This window comes from Heloderma suspectum, chromosome 9, assembly GCF_057233095.1.
Source record: "Heloderma suspectum isolate Gila_16-S chromosome 9, 16-S_ref, whole genome shotgun sequence".
Classification (NCBI taxonomy): domain Eukaryota; kingdom Metazoa; phylum Chordata; class Lepidosauria; order Squamata; family Helodermatidae; genus Heloderma; species Heloderma suspectum.
In genome coordinates, this window is record NC_139466.1 from 41,434,208 (window position 1) to 41,447,977 (window position 13,770).

At 48.0% G+C, this 13,770-nt stretch overlaps 2 protein-coding genes across 7 annotated transcripts in view; one reads left to right on the forward strand and one right to left on the reverse strand.

Moving 5' to 3' along the window:
* The window catches only part of ABCB7 (ATP binding cassette subfamily B member 7), a 79,104-nt gene extending 72,147 nt beyond the window's left edge, over positions 1-6,957 (reverse strand). Inside the window, exon 1 of one of the 3 annotated variants that reach the window (XM_084814198.1) lies at positions 6,771-6,957. In XM_084814198.1, the coding sequence (XP_084670324.1) occupies positions 6,771-6,926 (156 nt within the window). In that variant the 5' untranslated portion in view covers positions 6,927-6,957. The remainder of the gene's footprint in view (positions 1-6,770) is intronic. The other 2 variants (XM_084814200.1, XM_084814199.1) reach the window with 2 other exon arrangements.
* Positions 6,958-12,504: 5,547 nt separating this feature from the next.
* The window catches only part of UPRT (uracil phosphoribosyltransferase homolog), a 35,027-nt gene continuing 33,761 nt past the window's right edge, over positions 12,505-13,770 (forward strand). For all 4 annotated transcript variants that reach the window (XM_084814210.1, XM_084814209.1, XM_084814212.1 and 1 more), the window contains exon 1: positions 12,505-12,936. In XM_084814210.1, the coding sequence (XP_084670336.1) occupies positions 12,572-12,936 (365 nt within the window). In that variant the 5' untranslated portion in view covers positions 12,505-12,571. The remainder of the gene's footprint in view (positions 12,937-13,770) is intronic.

Consider the following 13,770-nt stretch of genomic DNA (forward strand, 5'->3'; position numbering starts at 1 on the left):
GTTATGCACAGTGAGTTGTCTTGGCAAAATTCTATCAGCTTATGTCCCGCTTCATTTTGTTCTCCCAGACCATGCTTGCCTGTAATTCCAGGTGTCATTTGACTACCCACCTTAGCATTCCAGTCTCCTGTAATGAAAATAACATCTTTGTTTGGCATGCTATCCAGTAGGTGCTGCTGATCCTCATAGAACTGATCTACTTCTGCTTCTTCAGCATCTGTGGTTGGGGCGTATATTTAGATCACTGTGATGTTACTTCCAAAAGGGTTTTGACGAAAACCCTCACCAAAGATGCCTAAGTAAAATTAACAGTCATGGATAAGAGGAGAGATCCTCTTATGGATAGCTAAATGATTAAAGAACAGAAAGCAGAGATTAGGGATAAATGGTAACTTCTTGCAATGGAAGGATGCAAATAATGGGGTCTCCCAAGGATCTGTATTGGGACTGGTGCTTTCTAACTTGCTGATAAATGATGTGGAGTTAGGGGTGAGCAGTAAGATTGCCAAGTTTGCTGATGACACCAAATTATTTAGGGTAGTTAAAACAAAAAGGGACAGTGAAGAGCTCCAAAAGGATCTGTCCAAACTTGGAGAATGGGCATCAAAATGGCAAATTTGGTTCAACTTAAGCAAGTGTAAAGTGATGCATGTTGGGGCAAAAAATCCCAACTTCACATAAACTAATAGGATCTGAGCCTAGTGGTGACTGACTGGGAAAGAGATCTTGGGGTTGTGGTGGACAGCTCAATGAAAATGTTGACCCAGTGTGTGGCTGCTATGAACAAGACAAATTCCATATTGAGAATCATTAGGAAATCTATAAAAAAATAAAACTGCCAATATCATAATACAAATGATATGTTGTGCTACTTGGAATAATGTGTACAGTTCTGGTCACTGCAACTCAAAAAGGATATTGTACAGCTGAAAAAGATGCAGAAAAGAGGAATAAAAACTATCAAGGAACTGGAACAACTACTCAGTGAAGGAGGTTACAACGGTGGACATATTTTAGTTTACAAAAAGGCATTTAAGGGGAAACATGATGGAGGCATATACAATTATGTATGGTGTGGAGAAAGTGGGTAAGGAGACATTTTTCTCCCTCTCTCATAATACTAGAACCCAGAGTCATCAATGAATTTGAATGGTGGGAGATTCAGGACAAATAAAAAGAAGTACATCTAACACAGCTAAATTTAAACTTAAACCCAGTTAACCTATGGAATTTGCCTCAACAAGATGTGGTGATGTCAGGATTTGTCCCATCCCAGTAGGTCCCTGCAGCTTCTGAACCAAAGTCTGCTGAAAGATCCAGCAGAGCTGTGGGAAGTTAGCAGCCATGGGAGCCTTCTCTGCCTAATCTCTCAGCTAATTACTGGAGAAAGGAAGGGCAAACTTCAGGAGAGTGGGTTGCCTTATTGGAGCACCTGCAGGCTCTAGCCTTGAGCTGAGTTCTGATTTATTATCTGAGAAATTTTCTATGGGAACCCAGCATGAAGGAAGGAGGGCAGTTTAGGGGAGGTCTCTCAGCATCAGCTCAAGAGGGCAGGGCAAAGATGCCCTGTTTTACCATAGTATTTGCTGTCAGGCCAAGGTCCATTGTCAGGGCAGAATAACTGATAATGGGCTAGTAACCATACCCCTGTTTATAAGCCAAAGCACAAATGAGAGAGCCTTGCTGGTATCAATGTATTTTAGTACCTGGAATTCTTCCTCATCTGTGACGGTCTTCCTTTACCGAACACTTTCTGCCTGGTCTGTTTGTGCTTCCTGAGAATAACATGGAAACTCCAAACTGGCAACTAATGCTGCACAAGGAATTTGGGAGTTTGTCTGGTTCCCTGCCAGGGAACAGCTGCTGTGTCTTTACTGCCTAGCCCTTCCATCAATTGGAGTACCAAAATGCTCTCTCCCCTGGACCTTTGTCTTTTGTCTTGTATTGTTAAAACCTACTGTGGAATATAATGTTGCTCTTTTTACAGACTATAGATTATTATTTGCCGTGGACAGACTACCTTTGTCTTTGACTGCCCAGAATGCCTTCAGGTTTGGACTATCATTTATTTTATTTAAAACATTTGTATCCCGCCCTGTATCATTAAGATCTCAGGGCGGTGTACAGATAAAATCAATAATTTAAACACCTGAAAACATATTAAACCATGAACAAGCTAATACCAATTACAATCTAAAACAATAAAACAGTTAAAACAGTGTGCTACTTTAGGGAATGCATTTAGCCCTCAAAGCTTTGGTAAAAAGCCATGTTTTTACTTGGCACCGAAATGAGACCAATGTTTGTGCCAATCAGGCCTCCAAGGGGAGGGCACTCCACAACCGGGGTGCCACAGCAGAGAAGGGCTTCTCCCACATCCCACCATAGTATAAGATTCGCACTGGCAGGATGGAGAGGAGGGTCCCTCCAACAGATCTCAGTCCTCGGGCAGGCATATATAGGGAGAGGCGCTCCCTCAAATATCAAGATCCCAAGCCATTTAGGGCTTTAAATGTCATCACCAAAATCTTGAATTCCAACCGGAGGCGTATTGGCAGCCAGTGCAATCCCTTTAAAACTGGTGTTATATATTTTTTATAAGATGTTCCAGTCAGCAGTCTAGCTGCTGCATTTTGTACTAGCTGCAACTTCTGAGTTGTCTTCAAGGGCAGCCCCACGTAAAGTTCATTGCAATAGTCTAATCGGGAAGTTAACAGAGTGTGTACTACTGTGGCTAAGTTATCCCTGTCCAGGAAAGGTCGTAGCTAGCAGATCAGCCAAAGCTGGCCCCCAGTACTCCAGGCCACGGAGTCTACCTGGAGCTCCAATGACAGGGATGGGTCTAGTACTCCCAAGCTATGCACCTGCTCCTTCAGGGGGAGCGCAACCCTGTCCAAGACAGGTTGCTTACCCAATTCCTGGACTCAGGAACCAGCAATCCACAGAGCTTCCATCTTGGCAGGATTTAGCTTCAGTTTATTTGCCCTCCTCCAGCCCATTACAGCCTCCAGGCACTGTTCCAGCACCTTCACCGCCTCAGCCAACTCCAAGGAGAAATAGAGCTGAGTATCATCAGCGTACTGGTGACACCCCACCCCCAAATTGGTGAATTTTAAGACTGTTGTTTTGTCTTGACACCTGTACAGTAGATTTCCAATGCAGACTCAGTTGTTGAACCTGATCTCTGCTGGTGTGTGTGTATTTCTAGCCTTTCTGATTGTAGGCCTGTCTCCTGAACCAAGATCTGCCAGGGGCCTTTTTCAGTAGAAGCTCTGAGGGGGAAACAGCTCTGCTGCTCAGGGCTCCCTCTTGCCTAGTTAATTCCTGGACACATAGACTTAGTTCGTCCTAAGACCCCAGCAATGTGAGAACCTGAAATATGGAACTTCTCCAATAAGCCAGGACACTGCCTTGTTGTGACTTATTCCAGCATCCTTGAACCTGAGTCAGCTTGGGGTTTCTGTGCGTGGAAGTCCTGTATTTGGGATTGTTCCTATCTCCGAGGGCTCTTTGGCCTAGCCCATTCTTGAATCCCTTCACTTAGTTTGGCTTGTACCCCTGCCATGTAGCAATCCTGTCAAAGGCAGTACTCCAAGAGCAGGGACTCTGCCTGTCTGCAACTATTCTTGACCCTAAACCTGACTCAGCTCGGGACTACTGAGCACGGAGATCCTGCCTTTGGGAATGTCTCAAGTTTTGCCTGGGGGTCTAGCCGTGACTCCTCTTGAATTGTGAACCATAGACTGTTTTTTAATCTTGTATTGTGAATCTGGATCTCTAGGTACTTTGTACCCCTAGTGTTGCTCTAAGAGTTAAGTCTCTGAATATGACTATGTACTTGCTTCTGGACTATTCCTTAATCTAAGCTCTAGCCATTAGCTCTCAAGATAATTGATTTATAACTTCTAAGCTTAAGTGCCGGGACTTCTGAAGTGTCCTTCAACTCCCAGCATTCCCCAGTTAATGCATAGTATTACACCCTAGATGTCACGAGTGTTTCTGAGTGCAGGGAGTGGGACAGTAGTTCAGATTCCGAAGAAGAACGCCAGACAAGGGGGAGGTATTTTTCCAGGCTAGTTCAGACATGGCTAGGCAGGCTCCTCAGGTTTCAAAGATCCAGCTGGAGGAGGAGGGTCCCGCTTCACACACACCCCTGTGAGAGATAGTGAACAGGGATAGGCAGGGTTTGGGGAGTCTGAATTAATAGATGCCAGGCGCAGATGCAGAGCAAAGAGAGAGAAGGCCGGGGAGGAACTTAGATGGTCTACCTGATTGGCCTTGCATGAACAGCTGCGCTTAGAAGCCTCACAAGAGAGACAGAGACCTCCCCTCACCCCTTCAGTTAAGCTAGTGAGACCGCCTTCCTTTCAAATGGTGGGCAACTTTCTTAGCTTCCTTTTGAACCCCCTGAAAGCATTTCCTTGTAGGCTGAGAGTCACTGAGAATTTGCATCTGTATGACCCCTTGAAGTAATGGAATAAAAGTTGTAGACTGAAGCCTCTTGTCTGTTTTTGATTCGGCGTTTGAAGTTCAGTGGGGGCAAAAGGAATCCTGACACTAAGAAAGATAATTTCTGCTTGCCTTTTTTGAGAAAAATCAACTTTGTAATATTTCTAAATATATTTAACTTGTTATTTTTGTCTGTCATTATTGAATCAAAACTGAGAGCTCTCCGAGGTCTACTCAGCTGATGCAATGATTCAGAGACAAGGGCTGCAAGCGTTTTATATGACTGTGATGTAGGGCTGCCACTTTTTGTAAAATGTAGGGTTTGGCCATATTTCAGAATTATTGTCCATAATAACTACAAATTAAGCACAGTGATTTCCATGGACAAGTATGCTTAACTCTCTGCAATGTACTGTGGCCAATAAGCAGGAGAAAATTTTGGATGCTTCTTCCATTCTTTTATTCCTGTGATCTATTTCCCAGAAGAAACAATATTTCTGTTGATAAAAGCAAATTTCAGGTGGAAGATAAGTAACAAGTGATGTACTAATTCTTTTGACAGATTGAATTAACAAATAAGCTCCTGATCAACACAAGGCAACCTACATACTCTCTCATGCCAATTTGATGCAATGACATGGAAATCTCCTTCTATTTCTAATAATTAAAATAGGCGATTAGATACTTGGCATTATGTAAGTAGCAATAAGGCCCTTCATTTGGCTTGGCTCTTCTGACATGGTAAATGGCTGGACTGTCCACAGCTGCAAAGACCTTATATGTGTGTGCGCGCACTCTGCGCAGACACGTATTGTACATCCTCCTACAGGACTCCTTGTCAGTGACCTGGTTCACATGTAACAACAACCCATCAGTTTACAAATGGATGGGTTGTCATGCACAAGTGGGCGCAAATGGGCACACTGCATGCAGCGTGCCTGCCTCCGCTGCTTTACTGCACAACACATAATCAGCTCCTTCGTAGGTTGTGCAATATGACTTCCAAACCTGGACCTCTGGGTTGTTTAGAGGATAAGCAACACAGCAGTTAACGCATGGTTTCTTGTTGGGTTAACCACTGAATTGTTTGGTCCCTAAACAACCCAGCAGCTAGGATTTGCACGTTATGCTGCACAACCTACTAAGGAGCCGATCGTGGTTTGTGTGGTAAAATGGAGGAGGCAGCGCACCCGGTCATGCACCCAATGAGAACTAGGCCATCAAGTGTCCAGATAGAAGGAACATTTTGTTCTCATTTCAACAGCATCTTCAAGAACAGTACTTTAATTCTCCACAAGTGGAATCTTCAGCACACATACTAAAACTGGAGAAGTGAGTTTGCTATTAGTATAGGATAGGAGTGACAACAACCACTCGTTTGTCTAGGAGAAAGTAAAGGGGCTGCATTTCATGACATTGGCAGGGGCTCAACCTGCTCTCAGTAAACCCAGAAATGGAGAATGCAAGATTGCTCCTATCTACATAAGTCCATCCTAGGTGTACTTATTAGCAATATTTATATACTGCTTCTCATTTGAATAAATCCTGAAGTAGTTTAAAAAATAATACAAAAGACAGAGAATGGTATCATATTAGAGGTTCATTCAAAGGCAGTTCATGGCTGGGGGAAAGCCACGGTAAAGAAATAAGTTTTCAACAAACACCTAGAATATGCCAGCAATGGGGCCTGACATACCACAGAGGGAAGATCATTCCACAGGGCAGGCGCCGCAAGGGAGAGAAGGCTCAACTCTGGGTCACTGCCTAACGGAAATCTGAACGCTGTGGAACAGACATCAGGACTTTCCTTGAAGATTGCAGTAGCCTGGGGCGTTGATACAGAGGTCCAGGCCGCTGCTATATTATCATCATTATTGCTATTGTTGTTATTATTTACTACTACTACTACTGCTACTACAACGTCAGCTTGCACTGTGCTTTATGGAGAAGCAAACCAGAAGCCAGATCCGAGTGCCAAGGAGGTTGCAAGCGAGAATTAAACCCCAGGGCAAAGTGTCGCTCCGGTCTCTTGGTTACAACAAAACGTGACAGACGTATCCCGGGAACTGGCTTTCCCACGCACAGGAAACCCCTGCCCGGGGAGGCGCAGTCGCCCTTCTGCCCGTCCCCGGGATTTCTGCCCCACGCGAGGTGACCCTCAGGGGCCGGGACGGGCACGCCGGGCTGCCCTTCGTCGCCTCAGGCTCAGCTCCGGCAGAAGGCGCGCGCTCGCCGTCGTCGTCCCCCGCCCGGCCGGCGGCCGCGGCGGGAGCCGAGCCCAGCCCAGCCCAGCCCAGCCCAGCCCAGCCCAGCCCACGCACCTGGGAGGTCTCGGGGGGCGGCCGGCCCCTCTTCCAAGCGTGAGCCCAGGCCGCCCCCGCCGCCGGCCGCCACAGCAAAGAAGTCAGGAGCAGCCTGCGCCGAAGAGAAGCGGCGGCTGAAGGCGGCGGCGCCGACACAGCCCTCAGCAGCGCCATATTGGCGAGGAAAGAGGAAGAGGGGATTGTGGGATACTGGAGGACTATAAGCGGGGGGGGGGCACCGGAAGTGCGAGGCTCCCGCGTTCGTCTTTCAGTCTAACCTACCTCGCAGGGTTGCTGCGAGGAAGGAGTGGGATGGGGACGGGGAACCGTGGACATGGGGGAAGGGCGGGATAAAACTCTAAGAGTAATAGACAGCCGTCATCGTGGCTGGAGTTAACAATAAAACAAGAAGCCGGAAGACAAAACTAATGAATTGCCGGCATCAGTGGGTTAGTTCCACCTACGTAGAGTACATCAGACCCATTGAGATCGATAACGCCCCATTTATTTCAATGTGCCTGCTGTATGTCTGGCTCCAGCCCACTGATTCCAGCAATTCATTATTTGTGTGGCCCAGCTTCACGCGTCGTCATTTTCATAGCATGACTCATTTTCAAATGCTAGCAAAATTGCTGGTCATAGTAATAATTAACCATCATATGGTGGGGGAAGCTTCTGATTAATTTCTGACTGTTGTGCAGCTGTTATCGGCACAGGAGCCCTGCTGAGGGTGGTGCGTGCGTAGAAGCTGCCAGTCCTAGATAGCCGAGATCAATTTTTACGGAAGTGCATCCTGACCCCTATGCATGTTTACTCGGAATTAAAGCTTGCAACTTTGGAGACACTCCCCTGTCACTAGGAGGGCTCTTATCAGAATTGTATTTGACCATGCTTGCCCTGAATAGTGCCACCTTCTGGAATATTAAAAATAATTCAGGTGATTTACAAGGCAAGCCACATTTTACAAATCAATTGATTTAGCGTAACTTTACAGTAAAAATACACTTTTTGTAATTAAATTAATTTCTAGTAATTTTATAATGAAAGTACACATTTGTGGTTAATTTCATATATTGACCTACTAATACTGGTAATCATGAATGGAGGAAGTTTCATAACTACATTGGAAGCAATGACATTACTAGACCCTGTGCAAAGTGAAGAATAGAAGCAACAGCCTGCTTACACTCCAGCAGATCTATTTACTCCAACAGAACTGATCCAGAGTAAGCAGGATATGGACTGCAACCAAAGAGTACGAGCAGTTCTGGTCACATGTGACCTCAGCAGAGCAGCTTGCAATTATAACTACTCATGGCTAAGTCCCATGTTAGGAAATTAGCATGTAAATGCAGTGCACCCCATAACATGACCTTTTCTTAACTACATTTGTATTGCATGTTCATACTGCAGAGACCCAGGTCCCTGAGATGTGCACACACTGTGAAAAAGACAAAGACAAGAAGTATGTTTGCTGTCACAAATTATGGGGTACACTATTGGTATATACATGGCACATATCTATGTAGTGTACATGCTAATTTAAGCACCTCTAAATAGAATTCAAATTGAAGAATATTATTAACTAGGAGTTAATGAAAACTGTATCCCATATTATTGGAGTGGTTGTTTTAATGGACTGGCAAGGAGAAATTACATGCAGAGTAATCCTGTGCATGTTTACTTGAAAGTAAGTCCCACTGATTCTATGGGACTTACTATCTAGTAAGAGTGTCATGCAAAATTAAAAAGGCATCATGCCATGGGGTCCATGGCACAGACAATAGTTGAAGCACTGTGATCACCCATTTTATACCAAAGAACAAGTGGCCTGTGATCACAATACTGGGAATTTCAATTTCTACCATTAGAACTTTCCAGTCACCTTGGTTTACTTGACTGTTTAATTTAAAAGATTTTTGGAGCAAGATGGGCCACCAGTAACTGTTCTGGAGCCACCACAGGATGTTTGGATAGGGCTCATGACCATGGAGCATGTCCTTAAACCGTCACAGGCCGATGTGCAAATATGGACTAAACGTGTGCCAGCACTGCTTCCATCAGTGCAGTGAGAACATCGACTTAATTACATTGGATTAAACATCAGATTATGAAGAGATGTAGAGGCTGGCAAACGTGGAGGATTTGGACTGATAAGCATCACTCACCATGCATACTATTGTGTACATAAAAGTAGGGCTTTCTTTACTCTGATTCCCAACTATGCTAATTTCTACCTGTTAATCTAACAAGACATCAAAACACTAACCATATTTACAAGATGTATTGTTATATGTCGGAGGGAGCAATCCTATGGCTGCTAGACAGTGACTAGATGGCCATAGGATATTGTGTTATCCAGGAACTGACCTCGGAGACTGCGCTCCGAGAGAACCGACCTCCCCACACTTGGGAACAATCCCATCCTCCGCACTCACAAGAGGAGCGCAGAGTGGCCAAAAAGAGGTGTGGCTGGGGGCGTTCCAGAGCGGGGAGGGCAGAAATACCAGTATGACACATCCAATGTGTCATACGGAAGCCTTCTCCTCCGCTCTGTCCTCCTGTGGCTAGACAGCTGCAATCGGCTGTCTAGCCAAAAATGCAGGGCAGGAGAAGCACAGAGGGAATAATCCTCTCCTTGGTTCTCCTGCCCTGCTTTGGATAGGTGGCCGCCTATCTAGATAGGACTGCGCTCTTCATGTCTGACCACAAGAGTCAATTTGTAGTTCTTATGTTAAAATGGAGTTGTTAAAAAAATATTTCTATCACGCCTTTCAGCTAAAGCTTCCAAGATGGCAAACAATAAAATTAACATTAAATTAAAACAGTACAATATTTAAAATTCAAACAGCAGTGAACTCAGTTAAAAAAAAAAAAGCAGAGGAAAACCAAGAATAAAGTCAGTCATTGACAGAAGTCGGAGAGAGGCTTGCAGCTGTGTCTGCTAAGAGCTAAGTAAACTAGAGCAAGTTATGTATCCTGCATATGTAGGGTGATAGGTTGTGCTTGTTAAAACCTTTAACAACTGTGTACAAAGCAAAATTTGGCAACTGTTATATGAGCGTCAGCTATGGGGCAGTATAAAAATGTAATTAATTATATGCTGCACCTTGTAAGTGGGCGCTGGAAATCGGGTTAACTAGGTAAGGGCAAAGCAAGTCTTCTTCCCAGTGATAGCCAACCTGGGGAGGAACTGGATCAGGCCGGAGGAGATAAAGGGTAGCCAGGCATTTGGAGAGCATGTCAGGCCCCTTAGGACAGGGCAGGCACTATATCTGCAGAATTTGTGGTCTAATTGTATGGGATGGGTGGGTAAGCAGGACAGACGGACAAGGTAAGCTACTCAAGTGGGAATTGTTAGCCACCTATTCAGTGGTATTTATTTATTACATTTCTAATCTGCCCAATAACTAATGTTCTCTGGGTGGATCACAAACAATAAAAAAACTAAAATACCATAAAACAGTAAAAAAAACCACCGTAAGATAAAATATTTAAAAATATAAAATACTGAAAATAATAAAATCAAGATGTGGGACCAATATGTGGGATCTCAGCTGATAGACAATGCATTACCTATCTTTCAACTGGATGCCCTGGTAAACTAGTCAGAAGAGGTTACATTATATGCCGCCTCAGAATAAAAACTGCAATAAAAGTACATGTGTCAGAGCTTCAGGGCCTCCCCTTTGCACGATCACAATCGACTTCGAAATGGAATTTTCAGAAATCTGCCCCGAAGTCCTACTGTTGTTAGAACATTAACCGTGCAGTCCTATAGGCGTCTTGTTGTTGTTCAGTCGTTCAGTCGTGACCCCATGGACCATAGCACGCCAGGCCTTCCTGTCCTGCGCTCTCTCCCGGAGCGTGCTCAAGTTCATATTCATTGCATCGGTGATGCTATCTAGCCATCTCATCCTCTGCCGTCCCCTTCTCCTTTTGCCTTCAGTCTTTCCCAGCATCAGGGTCTTTTCCAGAGAGTTTTCTCTTCGCATTAGGTGGCCAAAATATTGGAGCTTCAGCTTCACTATCTGTCCTTCCAATGAGCACTCAGGGTTGATTTCCTTTAGGATGGACTGATTTGACCTCCTTGCAGTCCAGGGGACTCGTAAGAGTCTTCTCCAGCACCACAGTTCGAAAGCATCAATTCTTCGGCGCTCAGCCTTCCTTATAGTCCAGCTCTCACAGCCATACGTTACTACTGGGAAAACCATAGCTTTGATTAGACGGACCTTTGTCGGCAAGGCGATGTCTCTGCTTCTTACTATGCTGTCTAGGTTGGCCATAGCTTTCCTCCCAAGGAGCAAGCGTCTTTTAATTTCATGGCTACAGTCACCGTCTGCGGTGATCTTGGAGCCCAAGAAAGTAAAATCTGTCACTGCTTCCATTTCTTCCCCTTCTATATGCCAGGAAGTAATAGGGCCAGATGCCATGATCTTAGTTTTTTTAATGTTGAGTTTCAAACCAGCTTTTGCACTCTCCTCTTTCACCCTCCACAAGAGGCTCTTTAGATCCTCTTCGCTTTCTGCCATTAGGGTGGTATCGTCTGCATATCGGAGGTTGTTGATAATTCTCCCGGCAATCTTAATTCCGACCTCTGATTCATCCAACCCGGCGTTTCTCATGATGTACTCTGCATATAAGTTAAATAAGCAGGGTGACAATATGCAGCCTTGTCGTACTCCTTTCCCAATTTGGAACCAATCGCTTGTTCCATGTCTGGTTCTCACTGTTGCTTCTTGACCCTCGTACAGGTTTCTCAGGAGACAGGTAAGGTGGTCTGGTACTCCCATCACTTTCAGAATTTGCCACAGTTTGTTGTGATCCACGCAATCAAAGGCTTTAGCGTAGTCAATGAAGCAGAAATAGACGTTTTTCTGGAATTCTCTTGCTTTCTCCATGATCCAGCAAACGTTGGCGAGTCCCGCTGAGTTCAAAGAGGGTACTCTAAAGGTGCCTACAGGATCGCTGCATACGTTTTGCAAGTGTAAATGTTCTGTAAGCTCGTATATTCCTAGGAGAGTTCAAGTAAGATGAAGTACCGTGACCGGGCAGAATCCCACTGGCCGTGCATGGGGGAAACAAGTTCATTAGCCAGGGAATATTAATTTGGTCTGCCCTATAGCTTTGCTTGGCCCTACAATGAGCCGTGCTGTCTCTCGGTAACTGACAGGAATAGGATGTCCCTGAACGTGCAGACAACACGCTTCCCTGCTGCAAGAACTTTCGCCCAACCGACCAACGAACAGAAACGAATCTCGCCGCGTTTCGCGGGCGCGGCTTCGCCCAGAGGATCCTGGGAAGTGGAGTTTGGGGAGGGCTCCGAGAAAGGGCCGTTAGCGATCTCTGTTCCTCCACAGAACTACACCTCCCAGGTGAGGGGAAAAAGAGAACGGCTATTCTAACACGCGTTATCAGTACACGACTCGACGTCTCTACTCAGAAGTCAGCCCCGCTGAGTTCAGTGAGGCCTACTCCCAGGTAAGTAGCCCGGGGAGGGGGGCGCGATTATGCAGCTCCCACTGTTAGAGCGCCATCGGAGTACTCGGCGTGACGAGGCCGAGAAAGGCGCGCGCGCGCCCTCCCTGAGGTAAAAAGCGGCGCCTTTCCGTCGGCGGCGGCGTGAAGACGTCGCGGGCGGGGCGGCCAAGCCGCTGTGGCGGCTCCTCGGCGGTGAGTGGCGCGGGCGCGGGCCAATGGGGGCGGCCGGGCGGGCTCCGGCGTCACAGCCCCGCGAGCGCAGGGCCGCGGTGGGCGGGGCGGCGGCTGAGGCACCGCCGGGCGCGTGTCGGCTGGGCGCTCGCCTCGCTCGGCGGCGCATGGAGGCGATGCCTTGCCACGACCCGCGAGTGGGCTCGGCCGGCGCGCCCCGCCCGCAGCAGCAGCAGGGGGCGGGAGACCACGACTGCCCGCCGCTGGAGCCGGGCGGCGGCGGCGCGCCCCGGCAGCTCCGCTTCGCCGATCCCGGCCCGGGCGCCGACAGCAGCCCTAGCCCGGATAGCAGCAGCTGCTGCTGCAGTGGGGGCGGCGGCGGCGGCGGCGGCGGCGGCTGCTACTGCTCGGGCAGCAACGGGGCCCCCGACGCGGCTCCGTCCCCGCCTCGCGACCTGCCGGCGGGCGCCCAGCTCAAGCTGCTGCCGATGAACGACCAGATCCGGGAGCTGCAGACCATCATCCGGGACAAGTGAGTCGCGCGCGCGCGCGGGCCCCGAGGGGCTGCTCTCTGAGCATGTGCCGAGTGCCGGGGCGGGGGGGAGAGGGGGCGGGAGAGGGAGAAGCCCCTCGCCCGGCGGCGAGCCCGGGCGGGCGGGGCGGCGCGCGCCTCCTCTCTCCTCCCCCTTCCCCCCCCCGCCCAGAGGCGGCTCCATCCTCTTCGCCCGCGCCCCCGCATGGCCCTGGGGCCCAGGGCAGAGGGGGTGCGCCGTCGAGGGAGCGCGGGGCCCCAGAGCCTCGGGGCCTTGCGGGGGTTCAGCCCCACAAGCAAGGGAGCCCCCCTCCCTCTCTCTCCCCCCTCTCTCTCCCCCCCTCTCTCCCCCCCCCCCGACACACACACACACACTCAGAAGCCCCCGGAGTCGCCTTCGCTGCGTTCGGGCACGTGGAAGTAAGCAGGTCCCAGTGCTGTCGTGCGAAGCTGGGAGGAAGGAAGGACCTGCGTTTTGCTCTTCAGTGGGGAGGAGAGAAGGTGTTCGTGGGGACGCAAACAGAAGGGGCTCTTCGGCAGATGGGGTCTGAAGGCGCTTGAGGCAGCCACCTTGCTGAAGCTAAGCAGGTTTGGGTCTGGTCAGTGCTTGGAAGGGAGACCACCTGGGAACCACATGTAGCCACCTTGAGTTCCATGATGGAAGAAAGCCTTAGCACTTACTGTAAATATAAATGTATTTATACTACAGTATCAATGTAGTAATAATAGTAAGTGCCAAGGCTTGCGTAGGGACTTTGAGCAAGGTGAGTGTGGGAGTTCCCGGTCAAAGTCATGCTTCAGCTATTAACACTAGGTTGGTTTCAGTAAAGTAGC